The 25,493-nt window shown below is 41.6% G+C and overlaps 1 protein-coding gene across 1 annotated transcript in view; it reads left to right on the plus strand.

The window, feature by feature from the left end:
- Positions 1-25,493, plus strand: part of LOC121284485 (nectin-3-like) — a 316,102-nt gene that overhangs the window by 265,841 nt on the left and 24,768 nt on the right. The window contains exons 3-5 of the mRNA XM_041200008.1: positions 5,668-5,967; positions 8,922-9,039; positions 22,786-22,937. Coding sequence (XP_041055942.1) covers positions 5,668-5,967; positions 8,922-9,039; positions 22,786-22,937 — 570 coding nt within the window. The remainder of the gene's footprint in view (positions 1-5,667; positions 5,968-8,921; positions 9,040-22,785; positions 22,938-25,493) is intronic.

A 25,493-nucleotide genomic window follows, 5' to 3' on the forward strand; every position in this document is an offset into this window, starting at 1 on the left:
AATTTCCTAATTTATACTGTGCCAGACATTACCACTACTGTTTGGTGGCCTATAAACAACTCCCACCAATATTTGCCGCACCTTGCTGTTTCTTAGCTCCACCCAAACTGATTCTACAATTTGATTTTCCGATCTAAGATATCCTCTCACTAATGTACTGATCTTATCCTTTATTAACTGCGCTACCGCACCTCCTTTTCCTTTTTGCCTACCCTTCCTAAATGTTAAATACTGTTGAATATTCAATTCCCAACCTTGGTCACCCTGGATTCACTTCTCTGTAATGGCAATGAGATCATACTCATTTACTTCTATTTGTGCCATCAATTCCTTGTGGGGAATGCTGCATGCATTCAGATAGAATGCCTTTAATTCTAACTTTTTATTATACTTTGATCCTATTTGGTGCTGGCTTTTGTTTCTGTTGTCTTGCAAATTTTCTTACTACATTTCTTCCTACCATTACCGGCTTTGCTTCTCTCTTATTTGAATTCCCTCTCTGGTTTCCACCCCCCTGCCAAGCTAGTTTAAACCCTTATAAACAGCATTAGCAAACTCCCTTTGAGGATATTGGTTCCATTCCTGCTAAGATGTAACCTGACCACCTTGCCCAGGTCCCACCCACCCCAGAACGGTCCCAGTGCCTAAGGAGTGTAAAGGCCACCCCTCTCCAGCCACCTGTTCACTTGCTCTATCTTCCTATTTCTGTACTCATTAGCATCTGGCAATGGGAATAGTCCTGAGATTACTGCCTTTCAAGACATGCTTTTTAATCTCTTTCCTCGCTCCCTAAAAAGCTGCTTTCAGAATCTCGTCCCCTCTTTCCACCTATATCTTTGGTACTGATACGGACCATGACCTCTAACTGTTCACCCTCTCCCATAAGAACGTCCTGTAGCTATTCAGTGATATCCTTGACCCTGGCATCAGGGAGGCAACAAACCATCCTGGAGTCATGTTTTGCAACCACAGAAACATCTGTCTGTTTCCTTAACTTTTGAACCCCTTCCACTATTGCTCTTCCACTCTTCTTCCTCTCTCCTGTGCATTTGAGCCACCAGTGGCACCATGGACTTGGCTTTGGGTGCATTTCTCTGATTAACAATTGCCATCTTGGTATCCAAAATGGAAAACTGGTTAATGAGCGAGATGGACTCAGGACTCCTGCACCACTTGCTTGGTCCCCCTAGACTGCCTGGCGGTCACCCATGCTCTCTCTCAATCTGCAGTGTGACCATCTCCCTAAACATACTATTCACATAGCTTGGAGCCTTGGGGATGTGCCATAGTGACTCCAGCCGTCACTGCAAGCTTGGAAACCTGGAGCTCATGTTTCTGCAGCTAGTGACACTTCCTGCACATATGGTCACCTTGGCCACAAGAAGTATCTACAACTTCCCACATGTTACAGGATGGATATTCCAAGGCAGCCGAGCTGCCTTGCCATGCCTTTACAAACTATTTACTGGAGACTAGAAAATAGAAAGTAGAATTACTCACCAGTCACTCACCTGTCAGCTCCTTCCCTTATGTCTTCCCCTGTAGCTTAAACCTTAATAGCATAACATTAATAAACCTTACCACTTCAAAGAAAACAGAAGACTCACCAGTTTCTTTGTTCCTTTTGCTGACTATAAGCAAACTAGTTGAATTTTTTGCATTTTTTAAAACTGGAGATAATTTACACACTCCCTAGGAGTTCTATACTCACCAACCAGTCAACTTGCAGGATTCATGTGACATCACTTTGTTTTTTTTTCACTTCTTTCCAAGTTCAGTGCATGCTCTTGAGTGCTCTTCCTTCCATAGGTCCGCCTCTCTCTTGGTTCCTGAAGGTAAGTGATAAGCCCAAAGCGCTGCACTTATCTGCTCCCAACTGCTGTTCCTCCTGCAGGTCCGCCTCTCTCCCAGCTCCTGAAGGTAAGTGATAGGCCTAAAACCTAGTGCTCTATTTATCCAATCCCGAGTGCTGTTCCTCCCATTGGTCCACCTGTCTTCCAGCTCCTGTTGTCCATGATCAAAGTGATTTACCTTCAAAATGGCTTGTCCCAATTTAAATGATTCCAGCAGCAAGCTTTTTGTGAATTAAAAATAAATAAATATTTATTGGCAGACACTTGCCCTGGAGGTTTAACATGATGTCTTGTAGGCTATCTTTTGGATGTCTAATTAGATACGATGAAGAAAAAAGCAATACAATTACAGATAGTAATGATTTCAGTCTCTTCTGTAGCAGCCCTATAGCTTCTTAGATGAATTTGTGCTTTGGCTGGAGTGGAGGTCTTGTAAAGCAGAGGATTTATCAGTCAGCTGTGAGGATGCTTGTAATTGAAAAACACAGGTAACAAATATGGATGTCTTAATCATGTGACTAATTACAAGTTCAAAGTCCTTCTTCCAAAAACAGCAGGGTTTGGGCTGTTACATATCCTGTGTTGTAGCCTTTCACACTTTGAGAGTTTCTGAGATAGCCATGGTTTTACAACTAAATGACCCAGTCAATTTAAATTACCCTTTTCAGGAAAAAGTCATTGAGTCAATAACAGTCCAGATGGATCCTTTGTCCTCTGGAGACAGGGGAATGTTCCAATCCACAAAAGTAATTCAGGTGATCCTGAGGCAGCCATCTTTTTTGCAGCCGCTCTGTGTTTAGTTTATTTTTAAAATATCTTCATGCTTGTACTGAGCATGACACTCTTCAACAACCTCTGCATGTCAGACCTGCATCAACTGTACTCCATCCTAGTAGTATAGTATAGAGTTCAAAATATTCTGTTCAGACTCTGGACTAATTTGTAAGTACAGCATCTTTAATTGTCCTGCTGGATGTTTGTTCACAGTCCAAGAAAACAAATAAAGGACATTTCAGATGGCCAATAACACTTTACCAAATTCTTTACGACATTACTGCATAGCCCCTCAAGCATGTTGATATGTTACTGACAGAAGGTTATCCTTTGGACCTGTTCAGGAAAGAAAAGTAATTTCACTTTCATTGAACACACCTCACAAATCAGGAGCTTTCTTCAAGGAACTTTTCTACTTCTGTAATGACAGTGCTGCAGAGTAATGACATGAGGATAATCCAGTCTTGACTGTGATCATATACTGCTTAATGTTGCTAAGGTCTGTCTGACCCATGGTTAATGAACTTTAAGAACCCAGGCAGCAAAAAAATTTTAAACAGGTTTCTCAACTTGGGTTTCCATGTTTATTGTGTGAGCTTAAAAGTCAGCAGTAGGTCATTGAACCAGAAGCGGCACTTGAGTTGTGCTTCATCCTGTTGCCACCCGGTATTCAAATTTATGCTTTTCAGGTGCAACTGAACAGCAAAACTGGCCTCCTCTACATTGGAGAGACCAAACGCAGACTGGGTGACCGCTTTGCCGAACACCTTCAGTCTGTCAGCAAGCATGACCCAGACCTTCCTGTTGCTTGCCATTTCAACACACCATCCTGCTCTCAAGCCCACATGTCCATCCTTGGCCTATTGCAATGTTCCAGTGTAGCCCGACGCAAACTAGAGGACCAGCACCTCATCTTCTGATTAGGTACTTTACAGGCTTCCAGACTTAACATTGAGTTCAGCAACTTCAAACCATGAACTCTCTCCACTATCCTCACCCTTTTTTCAATATTCATTTTATTTTTTATTTTTCATCCATTTATTTTTATTTCAATTTATTTTAATTTTTATTCATTTATTCATTGTTTTATCCCCAGCTTTTGTCCTGTTTTCGATCTTCTTTCTCCACCATCGCCCCCACCCCTCCCGCACAAAGGCCACCTGTCACTTGTTCATGTTGTTCCGTGCAGAGTGCTTACTCTAGTCCTGCTATTATCACACTCTGTTTTCTTACCTTATTGCCACTATCAGCACCTCCTTTAGCCCATGCCACTACCATTAACATCCCTTTGTCCTTTTGTTCATGACATCCTTGTCAATTTCTCCTTTGCCCCCACCTAGCGCTGGCCTTCTATCTGGCTTCACCTGCTCCACCCCACCTTAAACAGTATAAATTTCACCACATTTTTGCTTCTCTTTAGCTCTGAACAAGAGTCATACGAACTCAAAATGTTAACTCTATTTTTCTCTCCACAGATGCTGTTCGATCTGCTGACTTTTCTCAGCATTTTCTGTTTTTGTTTCAGATTTCCAGCATGTGCGGTGTTTGCTTTTATTGTAAGCAAGAAGTCCTGACTACTTTTTTTGTCCTTCTTTGGCTCCATCTTTTCTGTACAATGATACCAAAGCATGTACAGCATCACATTGAATTTATGTTGAATATCCACTTTTAAAGTATAACCTGATTATGATGTCAAATGTTTGAATCTAATATTTAATGTATACGTTTTCCTGCCTTATGATTTTTTTGAAATAGTGTAACTGAATTTAAATATTTTATATGCATGAATGGAAACATTGGCCCAGATCTTCCAAGCAACGCCAATGATGGATTGCCACTGTGTTTGAAACTTTCCCCAACTCGACACTACTGCACATTTCTTCTAGGATCTTTCGATCCTGGCTTTCACAGAAATGCACAGTGCAGCATCCCTCGGGGAACTCCAGTGGAGTAAAGTTGAGGGAAGGCAGGATGCACCCTCTTTCTATGGTCCTAGCTGCCATATTGTAAACTTAAATGCCCAACCAATATGGTGCTGTTTAAGACAGAATATAAAACATTATTTATGCAGCAAAAGCATATGGCCATGATGAAGAGTGAGTACCAGTCCAGATTAGGCAACCAGTCTGACATGCGTGAACAGCTCTTTCTTTCTTTCTTCCACTTCTCTGTGCCCAAGTCTTTTACACTTTTGGAGCCACTCGAGAGTATTGGATTGAAGTCTTGCTTGAGAGATTTTTTCCACCATTACTGCCCTGAACTCTCCCAAGGTCTCATTTTATATCCGTTTCAGGTGGACCTGGATGGATTATTGACGAGGCCTTTTCACTCTATAAAGATTTACTTTATTTCAAAATACCCTATAAAATGTCGAGTTCTTTCTCTAACCGTTGGGTTGAAAACACTGCCTTTAATGCCAGTCACCTGTCACTAGCTTCTGGAATCTTCACATGTACCTTCTGGCCTTGATCAGTCGTTCTCGCCTCATCTTTTCACATGTCTTAAGTTGTTCTCTCTGACCAATTTCATCTTCCCAATAACATTCCATCTCCGGCCTTCAGAGCTAACTTGCAGAAGTTTCATTGTTTGAATCTATTCCACTATCGGTTATTTATGTCCAAGGCTGTTCAGGAGACTTATTAACAAGCTGTTGATGATGGCTATTCAGCTCAGCTGAACCATGGTATTTTTCACAAATATGACTTCTGTTATACCTACGCACACTAATGAACACTCATACTTCAGCAAGCATCTTAATTAAACATGGTTAAGTGAAAATCCTAGCACTGCTCCAACACTGTTATCTATTTGTGTATTTATCCAACTGTGGACATTTATTTAAGCTAACCAACATGACCTAAGAATAATTATCCACCTAGCCTTGTTTCTATGGAAATGAAACCTTAAGAAATTTCCAATAAAATGAACTTACAATATAATCTAATCCTTTAAATTTCAAGCTGTTGAGATATATATATATATATATAATATATATACTGAAGTTAATTTCTAACAGACTACTTTTTTATTGCTCTTATAGTTGAACCCACAATAACTGTGGGAGGTGGCCCTGAACCCCTTGTAGATGGTGCCAATGAGACAGTTGCAGCAGTATGCACGGCAGCCAATGGAAAACCTGCAGCAGTTGTTTTCTGGGAAACGGATCTCATTGGAGAACAGGAGCAGACAAAGATTTCAGACCTGAATGAAACTGTAACTGTTGTGAATCGATTTAAGATTGTTCCATCCCGATTTGTGAGGAAGAGACCGATCACCTGCATTGTGATACATCCACCACTGAATACCACTACTCAAGTCCCATATGTCTTGGATGTACAATGTAAGTACCTGATATGTAAGCCTGAATAAACTATATGATTAAAGTCACGATTAATATGATTCTAATGATCTCATTCTTCTGCTGGCATTATTTTAGTTTACTTGTCCTTGCTCAGATTGGAAGTGTTTCCTAAAGATATAGCAAAATGATTTAAAAGTTAGTTATCATACTTGTTTTATACTTCTGTTGTGTTTAAAAAAAAACAAAATTGCTAGAATTTTGAATGTTTTTAAAATGTTCTCAATTTGATTGAAATTTTGGAGCTTGATTTTTCAACAGCAGCTTATATAAAGATGAAGCATAATGTCACAGTAAAGCAGCTAAGTAAAAGGGGAAGAAAGTTGAAGGGAAAGCATAGTTGGAGAGTATATTTTATGTTTTTTGAAAACAGAAAGGAATTCTGAAGAAAAATCTATATGAACTCCCAAGAAAACATGGATTAAGTGGAGGAAGAGCCAGCCACCGATGGTAACCTTGGAATCAAGAATACCATATTATTAGAGGAGTGAGGCTGAATGCGTATCATACGACCTCATAGCACAGGAGGTGGTCATAGGGCCTATTGTGCCTGTATTATGACACAGCAGATGGTAAGGGCTGAGCTGCTCAAATCCCAGAGGGTAACTTGAAACAACTGTCATAATCCATTTTTGCAATTTGTATGTTTCGAGATGCAGGCTTTAAATTCAGTAGTATTAAGACTACTGAGACAGGAGAGGTTTTTTATAAAACTAAATTAAGCATTTATTAATACAAGAAAAATTGTAAGCACATACATATGTCTATAAAATTACTACTATAATAACTACAAAAATCCCCTAATTAATCTGATTCTCAGTTACACCCCCATTAAGGCAACATTAAAACTCAAAGATTTTAAAAGACCCCAGGCAAAGCACATTTGACCTTACAAATTAAAAATGAGGTTCCTTGCAAGTGGGTCCCTTGCAGAACAGTTGGAGACATACAGGCTGGTTAGATCTTAAATGGCTCTGCCTTACACACACAAACTCCTTTCTGTTTATACCTAGCTTTTCCTTTGAATGTAAATTTCCCATTGTATTACTAGGTTTTTAATTTTACCTCTTCTAACAATAACACCCTTTGACTCCACCAATTTTGTTAGTAAGTTGAGAAAAAAATAAACACATTGCTTGGCATCTTCTAGCTAGGTGCAAGATTTCACCACAGTCTTGAATGGTTTATTCACAAATGCAAATGTACCCCCTTGACACCTATGTTTCTAAGCTCCCCAATGTTTATCTAATTACCATTTCAAACCTACTTCTTCCTATACATCAAAGCCCCTAGACCAGCTAGCTTTAAACCAATTAAGACACACACACACACACACACACACACACACACACACACACACACACACAGACACAAACACCACTAAACTCTATTTTAAAAAAATAATTTCCAATAACATTATAGACCTTAATCTCTTCATGACACCTGTGTCAGCATGGCTGAAGAAGAATATCTTGTTAAGGTTGAGAGATTTAGTTAGCAAGGAACTGGAAGTTAATTAGCTGGGGTATACGCAATCAGTTGAGCTTGCAAAAGATAAGGTTGGGAATGTAAGACTTTGTGCAGGTCCATATGTGGCCTGTGGAATATATGGATTGGAACTATTTTTCTCAACAATACATTTCGGCCGCAATACCTGAAGGGGAGTCCCTGCTGCACCAGTGTCACATTTTTCATTTTCCATACCAAACATGCTTGGCTTCTCTGAATGATATTGCAGGTTAGGACCTAGATTGAGACAGCCAAAACCGATTGCATGTGATCATCACAGCCAGCGCGTGTGGCATTCAGAGTAGGTTATAATTTGTGCTGTGTTTGATATCACAGCAGCAGTCAAATTAGTCTGCAATAAAGCAACTAGACAGTTGTTTTCTTCTTTAAAAAAAATTAATGCATACTTTAAGCTAAAATTGAATCTTCCATGCATTTATTCCCCATTAATTTCTGTGTGTAACCTGGCTTTGATCATGAGGCTTGAACTTGGGTTATTAAAACATTGTTGAAAATAAAGGTTGATTTCCTGATTTGATTTTCCCAGATCTTGGCAGGATGCCACAAGTCACATCGTGCCAATTTGAGTATCTGCCCATTATCCCTACTCAGTCAATTTCCTCTGGACTGCTACAAAGGCCAGCATTCCATTAAGCCGTTTTGATTATTTTCCATGCCTGTTCATGACAGGTTAATGGCAAGTGTACCTGGATCTCCAAGTCTCTTTAGACCTCCACTGTTCCTAGCTTTTCACCATTTAGAAAATACGCTGTTCTATCCTTTTTATGTTAAGCTATACAATTCCCTGTTTAGACCACACCTGGAGTACTGAGAGCAGTTCTGGGCACCATACCTTGGGAAGGGCATATTGGCTTTAGAGGGAGTGCAATGTAGATTTACTAGAATGATGCTAGATTAAGTATGAGGGGAGATCAAACAAACTGGGGTTCTATTCCCTGGAATTTAGATGGTTAAGGGGTGATTTAATTTAAGTTTTCAAGATATTAAGCGGAGTAAATTGGGTAGATAAGGAGCATCTATTCCTGGTTGTTAGGAAATATAGAACTAGGGGAATTGTCAAAGAAAATTGACCTTTCAGGAGTGAAATTAGGAAAGACTTCCAATTACAAAGATTGGTGAAAGTTTGAAGCTCTCCCGTAAATGGCAATTGCTGCTAGGTCAATTGCTGTTAGCCAAAGGCATTATGAGACATTGAACAAAGGTGGGTATATAAGAGATAGTTTCCAGGTCAACCGTGATCTGATTGAATCAAAGAAGAGGTTTGAGGGACTAAATAACCTACTCCTCTCCCAATGCACTTAAGCGTTTACCATAATCACAAAAATGTAGTGATTGTAAATATAGCTAGCATATAATTAATTGGAGATGATACCGGTTCCAGCAGCCAATGTGATGATTTGTTCCAGATGCACCTGAAGTTACTGTGCTGGGATATGATGGAAACTGGTTTGTTGGCAGACAAAATGTGCAGCTCAAATGCAAAGCTGATGCAAACCCATCACCTTCTGCATACATATGGAGCAGGTATGTATGGAACTCACTTGTATGGTATTAACTACTTCTGACAAGTTTACAGGTATTTAAAGTGTGATATCACATAATTACAATAGATCACAGAAATAATTGAACAAGAGTTTGCGAATTATATCTGTTGAATGACCCACTAGCTTATGGGCAATGGTTATTAATAAGTTCCTCATGTATTCTGTTTTTTGCTGCAGATTAATTAACTTAAAATTATGATAAAACTTGCACTGAAAGTTTAAATAATATGAATCGTGCAGTCATTTCAATGATTTTATGCAGAGCTTTACCTCCATCACCCTGACCCACTGTGTAGTCCATTTTCAATCATGACCTCATGATGAAATACAAACATATTTCTTGGAGATGATGTTGCTATGACACATGGTGCAATTGATCCTTCATTACTGTGTTGGAGTTCTAAGAATCCTGTTAGACATTTAAGTGTTACTCTTTGATCTATGAAACAGTTTTTGCAGTTATGTGAGAAAAGCACATTTTTTTTAACTTCTAGATGCCGTTTGGTATTATTAAGAACTGATGGTTCTTAACCAGGCAACACGCTAGAAATATCATTGGCTCAGATTTTGCAGTCAGCAGCGAAGCAGAGGTGTATGCTGCTTACTGCATTTAAATTATGCTCTTACTTTCTTCTTAGACTGCAAGGGGAACTTGCTTTCCCAGCTGCAGCGTGGATCTGTTGATGAGGTGCGTGGGGAGGTCTTAGACATATGACCCAAGATGCACATTGAGACCCCATGGAAGCCCTAACATGCTGACCTCTGAGGGAATTCCCCTGCCCCCGCCCCCCCCAGCCCCCCGGCCCTTCATAAATGTCTCCGGTTCTGAGTTAGAGTCGGAGACTTCAGATCGCTCCATGGGACTTGGCTGAACACTTACCCAGGAAATATTAAACAGAAAAATGCTAGTGTAACTGAGCTGATCGCTCCCCCGACCTCTCCAACAATCATTCACAGTGATCCCCAACTGCCCCCTTGACCTTGCCTGACCTGACTACCCACCAACCAGACCTGAATGCCCCGACCCACCTTTATCCATCCGCTCAACCCCTGTACCCACCTGCCACCCCTCCCACTAACCTCACCCTCACATTACCCATTCCGTCATTTACCTACTCACCCATTCACCCGTAAACTTGCCTTACAGCAGCGCTTCCGGTAAAAAGGGGGCTTGTCCAGTCCTCCCACTACACCCCCCTGCCCCTGACTCTACTCCGCTGCGATGGAGTTCCCTGACAGACTGTACGCTCCACATTTCTGGAGTTACTGGGCTCGAGAGACCTTGCCAGAAATGTGGAGCTGCATCAGGGTGCAGAAAATTACAGTCGGAGTGGCAGTTGGATTATTGCTTCATGGAAGATCCAGGCCAATGGAATTAGAAATTGACTCAACCCTCAAACCTTCCATAAAGCCATAGAAGAACACATTCCAATAATTTTTTAAGTTTAACTACAAGCCTATTTTAGATGAGAGTGATTATAATGATTGTTGCTGAAGTTGGGTGTTAGCAAATTGCTCTAGCTGTCCTTTGCAGTTCCTGACATCATTCAAAATGTCACAACAAGTTATTTTTTCCTTTAATGCTTCCATTCACTCCTTTCCTTGTAATTAAATTGGGTTTTTAATACAAGTGTATTATACAATTCTTAGCTATATGCAGCAGATTTTTAATAACTAGGGAAGGCACTTATTCAAAGAGGCTTACGCTGTGGCAGTGTGTCAAGACCTGTCTTCCAATGATAGCGTTCTTGCTTCTGAATCAGAAGATTGAGTCCAAGCCCAACTTGAGAGACTTGAGCAAAAAATCTCGGTTGGCACTCTGGGGAAGTACGGAGGGAGTGCTAAGTTGTTTTTCAATTGAGATATTAAATTGAGGCCCTGTCTACCATCAAATGGTCATAGAAGAAAAGGTGTGGTGTTCTTCCTGCTATCCTGAAAATTATCCCACAGCCAATAATAACATTGCTGTGTTGTGAAGCCTTGTTCTGTGCACCTTGACTGCAGTTTTTCCTATTTACAACAAAGACTATACTTCAAAAGTACTTATTTGCCTGCAAAGTACTTGATGACATGCTGAGGTTATTAAAGGTGCGACATTAAAGCAAGTCTTTCTCTCTAGAAACAAGTAGAAGACTGACTTACACAATACTGATCTAGCTATATAATTTGGCTTTCTGTTCACTTTTGTGTTGCTGCTGCAGAATGATTTAACCCGTTGAGTATCGGATATGACTTGTAACTTTTCTAATGTTATTTCTATACAATCAATGATTAAGTAGCCACTTTTCCTTCTAATGTGCAATAACTTCCATTGGTTTGCATTGAACGTCACCTGCTACCACCCCATCTATCTATTTGTTTCGTTTTTAACTACTTTTGTGGTTCCTTGACCAAGCCATGTCCTTCTGCCCCCAACTTAGTATCATTTGCTAATTTGGCTAATTTACATTAGACTTAAATTTTAAGCCATTAATGTAAATTAGAAAGTGTAATTGTCCACCACTAATCCTGGGGGGTACTCTGCTGCATATGCTTCTTTCCCGTCACCCCAATATTCCTTGCCTTATGAACATCCTGTGCTTTTTTTCCTTCAGCCAATTCCTTGTTTACAGCCAGGTTTTACCTTGAATAATTCACTGAATTCTGTTTGTCTCTCAAATGGAATTGTATTTCCAGCAGCCCACAAAATTGAAAAACCATCATGTACTTTTTGCTGATATGGACTTAGTCATTCAGAACTTGATTATAATCACTAAACCCTTCTTTAATTATAGCTATAAAACAGAAACAAGTGCTGTTGCCCTATAGCTGTTTTTGAAACAAAAAGACAGATTCTGTAAGTGAGATTCTTCGTCAGATCTATTCACTTTCAACTTGCTAGAACAGGAGAGAATAGAAGTAGTTGAATCTGGAGATGATAAAGGTATGGGTGAAGCTTTGGCAGTAGATGGACTGGGACAAGTCAGGCAACAGGTGGAAATGGACAGTATTTGTGATGGAGAAGATGGATGGAAGCTCAAGCTTGGGGGCTGAAATTGCAAGCAGTCTTGTTGAACTTGTGATAGTGGCAGGGAAGAGTTTGGAATTAGTAAATCAATGGTGAAGATACCAGGTTTGCAGTCGGGACCAAATATGATGGCTTTGGTCTTCTGAAGAATTTAACTGTTGGAAATTGTAGCTTTTCCAGGATTGGACATCAAACAAGCAGCCTGACAACATCAGGGCAGTGGAGGATCGAGTGGGATGGCAGAGAGGTGAAGTTGGTACACAAATGGAACATGACTCGTGTCTTCAGGTGATGTTACACTGGGCAGTATATAGATGAGAAAGAGGTGGTGACCAATGATTGATCATTGCTGCCAAAAGAGAACCCATTTGGCTGTGACCAGATAGGTGAAACTAGAACCATGTGAGGACAGTGGATTGTGATGTACAATGAAGAAGCAGCATTGGGGAAGAGGATGTGGTCGACCCATGTCAAAGGCTTCAGGGAAAGGATGAGAAGGGATAGTGCGTAGTCATAAAGTGGGAGAATATCATTTGTGCATTTGATTGGGGTTATTTGAGTGGTATGGTAGGGGATTTAACCCGATTGGAGATATTGAAAAATGGAGCTGCGGGAAAATTGGATATGGGTTTAGGAGATGACGAAACTTTTGAACACCGGTGAAGACAGAGAGTTTTGAAATAGGTTGGTAGCTTCCTTAGGCAGGACACTTGTTTTGAATTTTTCTGAGAGGGATAATGAAAAGGTGGTTTTGAAATAGAGCTCTGAGGAAAGGAAGCCATTCAAAATGTCAATTAGTATGAAATTAGGAATCAAAGTTGGTGATCAGTTTATTTTTGAGTAGTTTTCTTGGAGAGTAATTCTAACAGATTGTTCCTGCCGCTTACCCTGCACACTTTTACTTCAGTCTCGGATGCCTCAACATTTACCTTGATACAGAAAGCAGTTTTGAGTCTTTATAATAAGATTGGAAGGAAGAGGGTGATACATGAGCAAGTTTGATTTAGAGACTACATCCATTTTGTGTTTAATATGAGGTTTGCCTTATCCTTTACCTAGTTTATATCCCATAACTTAAGGTTTTCCATATTGACTATATTTCATGCACCCATTGGATTTGGCTTACCCTGTTTGGTTCTGAGAAAAATTACGTGCTAATCACGACCATTTTTCTGCTTTTCCATTCTGGATAAAGTTGCCCTTAATCGGCCAATACCAAAGCCCAGGTAACTGCATGATCAAATCAACTTCATCTTTTTACAATGTCCTGTGCAGAAGTAGCGCACTCAGTTGTGATTGCAGGAAAATAAAGAATGGGGAAAAGGAAAAAGCTTCTCCACCTGCTGGCAAAGGCATTACATTGTGTAATAATGCAACAGTCCATTTCAAGATCCCATGCTAGAAAATATAAATTCATGGATTGATAATTAAACAAGCTCAATTCCAGATTGGCAGTACTCCCTACATACTTTTTCATTGCATATTTAGACTGAAGCACAAGAGGAAACCCTGGTCTGTCATTTATAAAGATTGTTTTAAAACAAGTGCCCTGCTTTTTTTAAACTGAGTTCACTTGTAACGGTTTATGTTTGAGGAAGACAGCATCAACTACAACACCTACTACAACACCTTTAATGTAGTAAAATCAGAGAATCTCACAGTGCAGAAGAGGCCCTTTGGCCCATCGAGTTTGTACCGGCACGTGAGAAACACCTGACCTACCTACCTAATCCCGTTTACCAGCACTTGGCCCATAACCTTGAATGTTATGTCGCGTCAAGTACTCATCCAGGTACTTTTAAAAGGATGTGAGGCAACCCGCCTCCATCACCCTCCCAGGCAGTGCATTCCATACCATCACCACCCTCCTGGGTAAAAATGTTTTTCCCCACATCACCCCTAAACCTCCTGCTCCTCACCTTGAACTTATGTCCCCTCGTGACTGACCCTTGAGTTAAGGGGAACAGCTGCTCCCTATCCACCCTGTCCATGCCCCTCATAATCATGTAGACCTCGATCAGGTCACCCATCAGTCTTCTCCGTTCCAACGAAAACAGCCCAAGTCTATCCAACCTCTCTTCATGACTTAAATGTTTCATCCCAGTCAACATCCCGGTGAATCTCCTCTGCACCCCCTCCAGTCCAATCACATCCTTCCTATAATGTGGCAAACAGAACTGCACGCAATGCTCCAGCTGTGGCCTCACTAAGGTTCTATACAACTCCAACATGACGTCCCTACTTTTGTAGTCTATGACTCGATTGATAAAGGCAAGTGACCCATATGCCTTTTTCACCACCACACTAACATGCCCCTCCACTTTCAGAGACTTATGGACACATACGTCAAGGTCCCTTTGTTCCTCAGAGCTTCCTGGTGTCATGCCATTCATTGAATAGTTCCTTGTCAAATTACTCCTTCCAAAGTGTATCACCTCACACTTTTCAGGGTTAAATTCCATCTGCCACTTATCTGCCCATTTGACCATCCCATCTATATCTTCCTGTAACTCTTTCGAGTAAAAACCCGTTTCCATCTGTTTCAGATGAAGTTACATTGTTTCGCCATTGTGAGATTTGAACTCTTGATCTTGGGGTTACAAACCCAGTACCATAACCACTTGGTTATTTAGGCCAAGCTCTATATCTTCCTGTAGCCCAAGACACTCAACCTCACTGTTAACCACCTGGCCGATTTTTGTGTCATCCGCAAACTTACTAATCCTACCCCCCACATATCATCTATGTCGTTTATATAAATGGCAAATAATAGGGGACCCAGCAGAGATCCCTGTGGTACGCCACTGGACGCTGGCTTCCAGTCACTAAAGCAGCCCTCTGTCATCACCTTCTGTCTCCTACAACTAAGCCAATTTTGAATCCACCTTATCAAATTACCCTGTATCTCATGTGCATTTGCCTTCTTTATAAGTCTCCCATGTGGGACCTTGTCAAAGGCTTTGCTGAAATCCAAATAAGCTACATCAACTGCACTACCCTCATCTACATACCTGGTCACCTCCTCAAAAAATTCAATCAAATTTGTTAGGCATGACCTCCCTCTGACGAAGCCATGCTAACAATTCCTGATCAAACCTTGCCTCTCCAAGTGGAGATAGATTCTCTCCTTCAGAATTTTCTCTAATAGTTTCCCTACCACTGACGTAAAACTCACTGGCCTATAGTTCCCTGGTTTATCACTTTTAAATAGCGGAACCACATTAGTTGTTCTCCAGTCCTCTGGCACCTCCCCCGTGGCCAGAGCGGAATTAAAAATTTGGGTCAGAGCCCATGCGATCTCCTCCCTTGCCTCCCTCAGCAGTCTGGGACACAAATCATCCAGATCTGGAGATTTGTCCACTTTTAAGTCTGCCGACACCTCCAATACCTTGTCACTCCCTATATCAATTCACTCAAGAACCTTGCAGCCTCTCTCCCCGAGTTCCATGCCTTCATCCTCATTCTCTTGGGTGAAGACGGACGTGAAGTATTCGTTCAACACTCTACCGATGTCCTCTGGCTCCATCCGTGCTTTGTCCCCTTGGTCCCTTATGGGCCCTACTCTTTCCCTCGTTATCCTCTTCCCATTGATATACTCATAGAATATCTTGGGATTTTCCCTACTTTTACCAGCCAGAGCTTTCTCATATCTGCTCTTTGCTCTCCCAAATGCTTTCTTAAGCTCCACCCTGCACCTTCAGTACTCCACTAATGCCTCCGCTGAATTGCTTCCCTTGCGGAGGCTGAGCGTCAACTTGCAGACACTTCCTCCTACCTCTCCCTGGACCATGACCCCACCACTGAACATCAAGCCATTGTTTCCAGGACTGTCACTGACCTCATCGCCTCTGGAGATCTTCCTCCCACAGCTTCCAACCTGATAATCGCCCAACCGCGGACGGCCCGCTTCTACCTCCTACCCAAAATCCACAAACAGAACTGTTCCGGTAGACCGATCGTGTCAGCCTGTTCCTGCCCCACAGAACTCATTTCTCGTTATCTTGACTCCCTTCTCTCTCCCCTTGTCCAGTCTCTTCCCACCTACATCCATGATTCCTCTGACACGTTACATCACATCAACAATTTCCAGTTCCCTGGCCCCAGCCACCTCCTCTTCACCATGGACATCCAATCCCTCTACACCTCCATCCCCCACCAGCATGGTCTGAGGGCTCTCAGCTTCTTCCTCGAACAGAGGCCCGAAAAATCCCCATCCACCACCACTCACCTCTGTCTGGTTGAACTTGTTCTCACACTGAACAATATCTCCTTTAACTCCTCTCACTTCCTCCAAATAAAAGGTGTGGGTATGGGTACCCGCATGGGTCCCAGCTATGCCTGCCTCTTTATGGGGTATGTGGAACATTCCTTGTTCCAGTCCTACTCTGGCCCCCTCCCACAGCTTTTTCTCCGGTACATCGATAATTACTTCGGTGCTGCTTCATGCTCTCGTCGGGACTTGGAAAAATTTATTAATTTTGCTTCCAATCTCCACCCCTCCATCATTTTCACATGGTCCATCTCTGACACTTCACTTCCCTTCCTTGACCTCTCTGTCTCAATTTCTGGTGAGACTGTTCACCAGTATCCATTACAAGCCTACCAACTCCCACAGCTATCTCAACTACAACTCCTCACACCCCACTTCCTGTAAGGACTCCATCCCATTCTCTCAGTTCTTTTGCCTCCGTTGCATCTGTTCTGGTGATGCTACCTTCAAAATCGGTTCCTCTGACATGTCCTCCTTCTTCCTTAACCGAGGTTTTCCACCCACAGTGGTTGACAGGGCCCTCAACCGTGTCCGGCCCATCTCCCCCGCATCCACTCTCATGCCTTCTCCTCCCTCCCAGAAACATGATAGGGCCCCCCTTGTCCTCACTTATCACCCCACCAGCCTTCGCATTCAAAGGATCATCCTCCGCCATTTCCGCCAACTCCAGCATGATGCCACCACCAAACGCATCTTCCCCTCACCCCCCCGGCAGCATTCCATAGGGATCGTTCCCTCCGGGACACCCGGGTCCACTCCTCCATCACCCCCTACTCCTCATCCCCTACCTATGGCACATCCCCATGCCCACGCAAAAGATGCAACACCTGCCCCTTCACTTCCTCTCTCCTCACCGTGCAAGGGCCCAAACACTCCTTTCAAGTGAAGCGGCATTTCACTTGCATTTCCCCCAACTTAGTCTACTGCATTCGTTGCTCTCAATGCGGTCTCCTCTACATTGGAGAGACCAAACGTAAACTGGGCGACCGCTTTGCAGAACACCTGCGGTCTGTCTGCAAGAATGACCCAAACCTCCCTGTCGCTTGCCATTTTAACACTCCACCCTGCTCTCTTGCCCACATGTCTGTCCTTGGCTTGCTGCATTGCTCCAGTGAAGCCCAGCACAAACTGGAGGAACAGCACCTCATCTTCCGACTAGGCACTTTACAGCCTTCCGGACTGAATATTGAATTCAACAACTTTAGATCTTGAACTCCCTCCTCCATTCCCACCCCCTTTCCATTTCTTCCACCTTCCTTTTGTTTTTTCCAATAAGTTATGTAGATTTTTCTTTTCCCACCTATTTCCATTATTTTTATATCTTGAATGCCGGGCTAGTCTTTCCACCCCACCCCCACTAGAGCTGTACCTTGAGTGCCCTGCCATCCATTCTTAATTAGCACATTCTTTTAGATAATATCACCACCTTCAACACTTCTTTATTCCATTGTCTGTGACATCTTTTGATTATCTGTTCCTATCACTGCTTGCTTGTCCCTACAACCACACCACGCGCCCCCCCCACCCACTTCTCTTCTCTTTCCCCCCCCCCCCCTCCCCCCACCTTAAACCAGCATATATTTCACCCGTCTTCTAACATTCAATCAGTTCTGTCGAAGGGTCATGAGGACTCGAAACGTCAACTCTTTTCTTCTCCGCCGATGCTGCCAGACATGCTGAGTTTTTCCAGGTAATTCTGTTTTTGTTTTGGATTTCCAGCATCCGCAGTTTTTTGTTTTTATTTTAGACATGGAGGCCTGGGAAAGGTCGGGTTGAATTTGGGGGGTGACAACACACTGAAGAGCTTTAGATGGGCAAGAAAGATTGGACATAGAGCGATACTTTCCAAGGCGAGATCACGGGGTTTTTAATGGAAAGAGGTGATGAAGGTGGATTTTGAAGGGTAGAGGACCAATTTTTCCTCTAAGGTCTACGTATGCATGTCCATGACCATGCAGCTATTTGTAATATATCAGGCATTAGAATGAGCAGGCTGCTCACAACAGTGAACTTGAATGGTGTGGACAGGGATGAGCATCAAACCCCAACACAAAATAGATTTAGTCTCAAGAAGCATGTATTGCTTTTTGACAGGCAGGTTTGCGAAGCATATTGGGTTGTTAATCTACTATATGGAACATTGCCAGTGAATATCTATCTGCTTGGAATAAAAACGAAGTACTGGAATGACAGCATCTGTGAAGAGGCGAACAGTGTGTCCGTTTTTAGTTGTGACCTTTCATATTTTTGGCATTGACTGTGCCATGTGTACCAGCCGGAAACCTCCAGTAGTTTGCGGAACTATTTAGGTTTAGGCTTCTCAAACTGTGCTAAAAACCATGTATACTGCATCGAACGGATAACCCTCATGAACCCTCCCTGTTACCTCATAAAGAACTTCCAATAAACTTAGTCAGACATGACCTTCCCTTAAGAAAATTCATGCTGACTTGTTCTCGATTTAACCGTGCCTTTCTAAATGACAACGATACTGTGTCTCCGAAATTTTTTTCAATAATTTGCCTATCACCAAGGTTAATCTAATTGCTCAAGTTGTCCATTCCTCTTGTTCTAAACAACAGTATGTTAGCAGTCCTTCGGCACCATGCCTGTAGCCTTAGAGGAGTGGAAATTGATGGTCACAGCCTGTTATTTCTTCCTTGCTTCTCAGAAGCCTGGGGTACATTTCATCTGGGTCTGATGAATTTATCCACTTTCAGGAATGCAAAACACCTTAATTCCTTCCTCACTATGTATACTTCATTAAGCATTTCACAGTCCTCCTTAACTACCATAGATTGCAGCATTTACGACAACCCCATCTCTTAGCACCAAAAATCATGCTTTTGCTATACTCGCCTTATAAATCAATTCTCCTTTTTAGCTACAAAATGCAATACTCCCATAATAGTTGGCCTCAATTTTTCAACCCCACAATGCATGTTTACTTAACTTATGCTGTAGGTTAACAATACGGGCTGTGCAAGAGGGGTTTAAGAACCCCCCCACTGGAGCAGACCGCACATGCCATGGTGAGTGATGAACATAAATGGGTTCTCAACAAAAAGAATGAAGTACAAATTTATAACGTTTGCTAACTCATCAAATAACTGTGCTGCAGCGAGGGAATGCAATGTTGATGAAAAACTAATGCGAGAATGGAAGAAGGAATCCGCCCCTGATGAAGATGCCCGAGATCAAATGTGTCATGAGAACAGGGACCAGCCACTGGCCTGCTGTTGAAAAATGTGTATCAGAACGGATTCTCAAAAATCATTGGACTGTCAATTTCCAATCCTCTATGAAACAGAATAAATGCGATGTGCACTTAAATGGCCCAAATCAAACACTGAGTCCAGCAAAGATTGCAGCGCAACAGCTAGTTAATGTAGTCGCTTTCAGTCTGATTTAAAGTACAAGATTAAATTAAAAAGGAAAGCAAAAAGAAGATATGATTTTACTTGCTAATGTTTTTCTCAAGGATGGAGTGAAGTTATAGATTGATAATGTGTGGAACAGGTGTCCTGGTGGCCCACATAAAGAATGCAGCTTATTGGTATGGGCCATGTTCAGATCCCATATAACTGAGGAGATCAAGAGGTGCCAGCGAAGAAATAACACCCACATTGCAATTTTATGTGAGTCTAACATCAATAGTTCAACCTTTGGATGTGTGCCTCAACAAGTCATTCGAGGATCACATTTGTACTGAATGGAAGAAAGAGATGGATGGTAGATGGAGCAATAACCTTCACAAAGAGTGGGAATATGCACACTGCCCACTTGATGTTTTGTGTGGTTTCATTGTCAAATTGTGTGATATTAATAGTGCACAAAGTGTAATCAGATCGTTCAGAAAATGTGGAATATCTAATTCAGTGGATGGGGAAGAAGATGATCTGTTGTGATGGGATGATTCTGAAATCAAAAGTGCCAAATCTGATCCAGAGTGGGATCCTTAGGACGATGCCATAACCAAAGTGACTCAGAATGAATTCTATTAACTCTTTGCGTCACATGCCGAAGACAATGAATTTGATGGTTTTAAAATGCTTTGATGTGGTTAAAGGTATAACTATGCAATTAGTTCCTATTCATTTAATAAACCATGCCACATTAATTTGCATCACTCGTGTAATGCTTTTTTTTTCACATTTCAAAACAGCAATCACCCATACCTCCACCGGAGGTTCACATTGTATACTTGTGTATAAGTTGACCGGCCTTTTTTAAAAGGATTTTTGGAGACTTCAGTGGTCAGCTTATACGTCGCGTCCCGTGGTAGATCAGTCTCCCTTTTTTCTGTGAAAACAGATGCAGAGTATTAATTCTGAACCCTTGCCATATCTTGCACTTCCCCACACACTGCCATTTTGGTCTGTAATCGGCCCTGCATTTTCCTTTGGTGTCCCCTTGCTCTTTATGTATTTACAAAATATCTTAGTGTTTTCCTTGATTTTACTTGCTAATATTTTTCCATGTAATCTCTTTGTTTTCCTTTTTAATTTCATCCCTGCACTTCTTATGCTTCTAGGCTTTCTGTATTGTTGAGTTCTTGGTCAAAAACAAAAATTGCTGGAAAAACTCAGCAGGCCTGACAGCATGTGTGGAGAGAAAAACAGAGTTTTGAGTCCCTATGACTCTTCTTCAGAACTGAAGCTCTTGGTGTCTGACACAAGCTTTCTCTTTTTCCTATCGTACAGTGTTGCCCTCTTGAAATTAGCAGAGACTAGATTTGGGAGTCCCACACTTTTTTGTTCATGGGAACGTATTTGTTCTGAGCTTTGACTCCTTCACTGCCTCTGTCATGCTCAGTAAAGACATGTCATGTTCATAACTTTTAAAATATGAACTTTACTCAGTGTGGAATCTTTTGAAAATGAATTTCCTCTTAAAAAGGATAATATATTCTACAAAAGCTGGCCGCCAAAGGTCATCTGACCTGATCTATGAATTCAGACATTGCCACCTTGTGTCTCGGACAAAATAATACATACCAAACATTCCAACCACCCATATCGTGAGGCTATCCAAAAGACATTCCTGAATTGAATGGGTCTTTCTAAATCAAAGACAGTGATTGTCTCAACCCCCTTTATCCACTTTGGAATGAATGTCTTCAAACAATGAACCAGGTTGTGGCTAATCAACTGAAGACCACCACCATATATGGAAAAGGAACTGAAATTGCGATGAGTCCCATGGTAAGGCAGCCATGTTTGTTCTTTTGTAATCTTTTAAGTGCTACCTGCAGAAAGACACGGCAGTAGTAAAGGACATAGTAACATCTATGCCTTAAGAACCAGAGACTGTAACATCTCAAGGTCTCTAAGCCTGTGCCTGTTCGAGTCCATCAATACAACAAACTGACCTGGCAACAAGATTACAAGCAACAAACTTCTTGATATGCAGAAAGACCATCTGTTTGGAAGAATCCTGAAAACCACTTTGGCACGGGACTCCAGCTAACCTAAATTGCGCTTCAGGAGTGAAGACCTCTTTTCCATCATGCCTGTAGCACATATTTTCCAGTACAGGGCAATCACATGAAGAATGAACAATTTCTTTTGTTATCATGTGCAAAAATACACTATCCTCTTCAACTGTACTTACCTTGACTGTGTTTGTGTGTGACTACTTCGGTGTGTGTGTGTGAATAAACAATCCTCTGTATTTAAACCTACAAAATGTTTGCTGCTGGATCTTCAAATTGTCCACATAAACAGTTTAAGAAATACACACATCTTCATCTTAAAAGCTTTCTGATTGCGGACAGTAGAGAAGGGAGATTTCAGCAGTTCTCTCCATCCATTTCAGTAGTTTCAGCATCCGTCACGCTTTCTATTGCCCTGACGTTAATTTACCTTCAAATCGCTGTTTCAAGTCCACTTTTGCCAAGTCACGACTCAGCTTAGTAAATTGGTCTTTCCCAATTTCAAACTTTTACTCGTTCTATCTTTATTATTTTCTGTAACTATGTGTGCTCTAACAGAATTATGCTTACTACCATTAAAGTACTCTCCAACTGATGCCTCTTCCACCTGCCCAGCTTCATTTCCTAAAACTCGATCCAGAACCGTCCTTCCCTTGTTGGGCTTGCTATACCACGGGCTAGAAAAATTCTCCTGTATGCATTTTAAGAATTCTCTGCTCTCTCTACCTTTTGCACTGACTTTCAGTAAAGGGTCCTTAAGGCAAGTTCGGTTCAGTGGGCAGGAGAAAGGGAGGGAACTGGAGATGCAACTGACCACATTTCCCCATCTTTTGTAGGCCATTGTTCATCTATAGTGCGTTACGTGAAACTGGCAGGAACTTGCTTGTGTAGTATAGTGTTGTTATCATGTTTAAGCTGAAGATCAGTTAGCTCTTTCTGAGATGGCTTGTTGAAAGATTTATAATTTTGATGTTTTTGAAAAGAAAAATGCCCAATTATCTTTTTAATTGCCTAGATCGGAGGGACAGTTACCGGAGGATTTACAGATTGAAAACGATACTCTAACTTTCAACAGACCACTCAACCACAACGATTCTGGCACCTATATCTGTGATGTAGTGAACATTCACGGACGTAGAAAAAAACAAAAGATTGTTCAGATAAGAGGTAAGCTTTTATGATATCTATGTAGTTTGGCCAACTTAGCAACTGGTTGATCATTGAAATATTTTCACATCACAAACAAATCTTAATTTTTAGACATATGTTACAGACAGGAGGGTGTTTAATTTAGAACAGCCCTGATTTCTGCACTCGCTACCTGTTCGTAACCAAAGGCATTTTTGATTTTCTGCTTTTATGAGTGGTGGCAATATATTACCCCACTCTTTGGTTTGGTGTGATCCAATCCTCTATTAATAACCCCACAGCAAACTTGAGATAAGGTCACATAAGAGGGTTGGTTTTGTATTCATATAATAAAAGAGGGATAAGGGTAGGAAGGGGTTCTGGGCAGAGACCACAATAAAAATAAGAGTTATGGTTTCACTTGAGTTCAGACCCAGAATCAAAATACAATGAGGAATTATTTTGCAGAGCTCGGCTAGCTGAAGGCCGTTGATGTAAGATTCTCTTTTCCAGTTGTATTGATGTCCCAAGATGAAGTAGGCACACCGAGATTGAATCAGTTCCATAGGTGATAATACAAAATCTTTCTCGTTGAGTCAGGTTAGATGGGGGCCAGTTGTCCAACCTAGCCAGAGCCTGCTTCTGTCTGGCCTGCCCATCAGATGTTAAACAGCAGACTGAGGACAGAACCCGAAAGCTGTATAATTAAAGCAATTCAAATAGCTCAAGTCTCGGTCATGTGACAGGATGGTTTCAGGTTGAGCTGTTTAGCTAACAAGGCCTCTTGTTAGAACTCATTGTATTTTGAGCAGGTAACTGTAGAACCATTAGCACAACATTGGAGATATATATATATTATATATATATATAATATATAAACATATACACACACACACATACTTTTTCATACTCAGGCTTTATCACTTGTAGCAGGGCTTCCCAAACTTTGGGGGTCATGAGATGAGATTTTGGGGTTACAAATTCTAGAGGACCAATGGCTGCTGTGCAGCTTGGACTGCTTTTTGACAGCTGTATGATCTTTAAATCCATATTTATTTGTTGGTGGGAGTGGCCTATTGGACTGCTTTCTAAGGTCTGATTGCTGCTGCTGCAAAAAAAAGACCTATGAATGGGTAGCTGTCTCTTTTTTGGTGAAACCCTGCATTTTCACCAGCTGTCCATACAAGGGAGAAGGGATAAGGAGGAGGAGATAGGGATTTGAAGAAGGGAGAGATGGGGTGTGGAGGAGGGGGAGTTCGGGTGCACAGAACTCCTTTTTCTTCCCAATCAGCAACTGAAGCCTCCCTACCTCTCTCACCACCACCACCCCCCAACCCCCGGTTCAACAACTATTTCCCTCTGCAAATTCTTGCCCCGGGGGTTGCACAAATCTGAGGCATTAGAATGGGCTCACACCAGGGAAAATGTTTGGGAAGCACTGACTTACAGAATTCTAAAAAAAAACTGAGAAATTTGATGCAAATGCTTCTAAATGGATTGTTTTTAAGTTCTAATTGTATAGTTTAGAAGGAAATTTTAAGACATAAGTGTACATTTTACTGTGTATATGCTGTTCAATAAGGCAAGCAACATATAAGATCAGCATTCTGCGTTCATTCTAAAATGAAGGGCATTGCGTTAATTGGAGACTGATGCTCTAGAGACTGAGGTTGAACTCTTGCTGGTTGTACCTTTTGTGCTGTCGTGTAACTTACTCAGCCTCCATTTTATATTCGTAGCATAGAAATGCCTTTATGTACAAATGGTCAGACCAACACCAGATGTGATTGCATCCATTCTGTGAATGCTCCCATGCTTGCCAAGCATGTGTTAATATGATGTTTGAGAGATTTTGTCTTTGTTCCAAGAATGAGAATGTTTTACTCACAAAACCTTTTCTAATCCTCACACAGCTAAACAAGATATTAATGGCACGAATGAGCTCCCTGCCCACAGTGCTACTTGGAGGTTGTGAACAATTTATAAGTTAGTTGCTGGATTATTTCTTCTGGCCACTGGTGCAATTGCATACATTTTTGGAGCTTTCCTATAGTTGTCTAAAATTTTAGTCATCTACAGAGTGTGTTCCGGCTAGGGCTGAAATTTTTTTTTTATTGATTTAAAAATTCCAAATGACCAATCAAGTGCTGAAACAAGTTGGCTCCATGCCTGGGTGACCTGGTAGAGCTTCCTTTTGCAATTGTGCATGACAGGGGTCTTACAGCGTTGAAACAACTGCTAGAAGAGGGAGGAGGGCTCTCAACAGCAGGCCTTTCATGACTATAGGACTTACCAATCCGCTTTACAGTCAGTAAAGTACTTTTGAAGTACAGCCACTGTATGAATGTGGGAAACTTAGCCACCAATTTGCGCACCGCAAACTTCCACAAATAGGAATGTGATGACCAAATTACGTCTTTTTGTTGATTGTGGTATGAGTATTGGCCTGGACACCAGGCAAACTCTCCATCTCGTCTACAAAAATGTGTCATGGGATCTTTTTATGCCCACCAGTGAGGGCAGATGGGATCTTGTTTTAACATCTCACCTGAAAACAGCACCTCCAACATTACATTGCTCCATCAGTATTGCACT

Source organism: Carcharodon carcharias, chromosome 11 (assembly GCF_017639515.1).
Source record: "Carcharodon carcharias isolate sCarCar2 chromosome 11, sCarCar2.pri, whole genome shotgun sequence".
Classification (NCBI taxonomy): Eukaryota; Metazoa; Chordata; class Chondrichthyes; order Lamniformes; family Lamnidae; genus Carcharodon; species Carcharodon carcharias.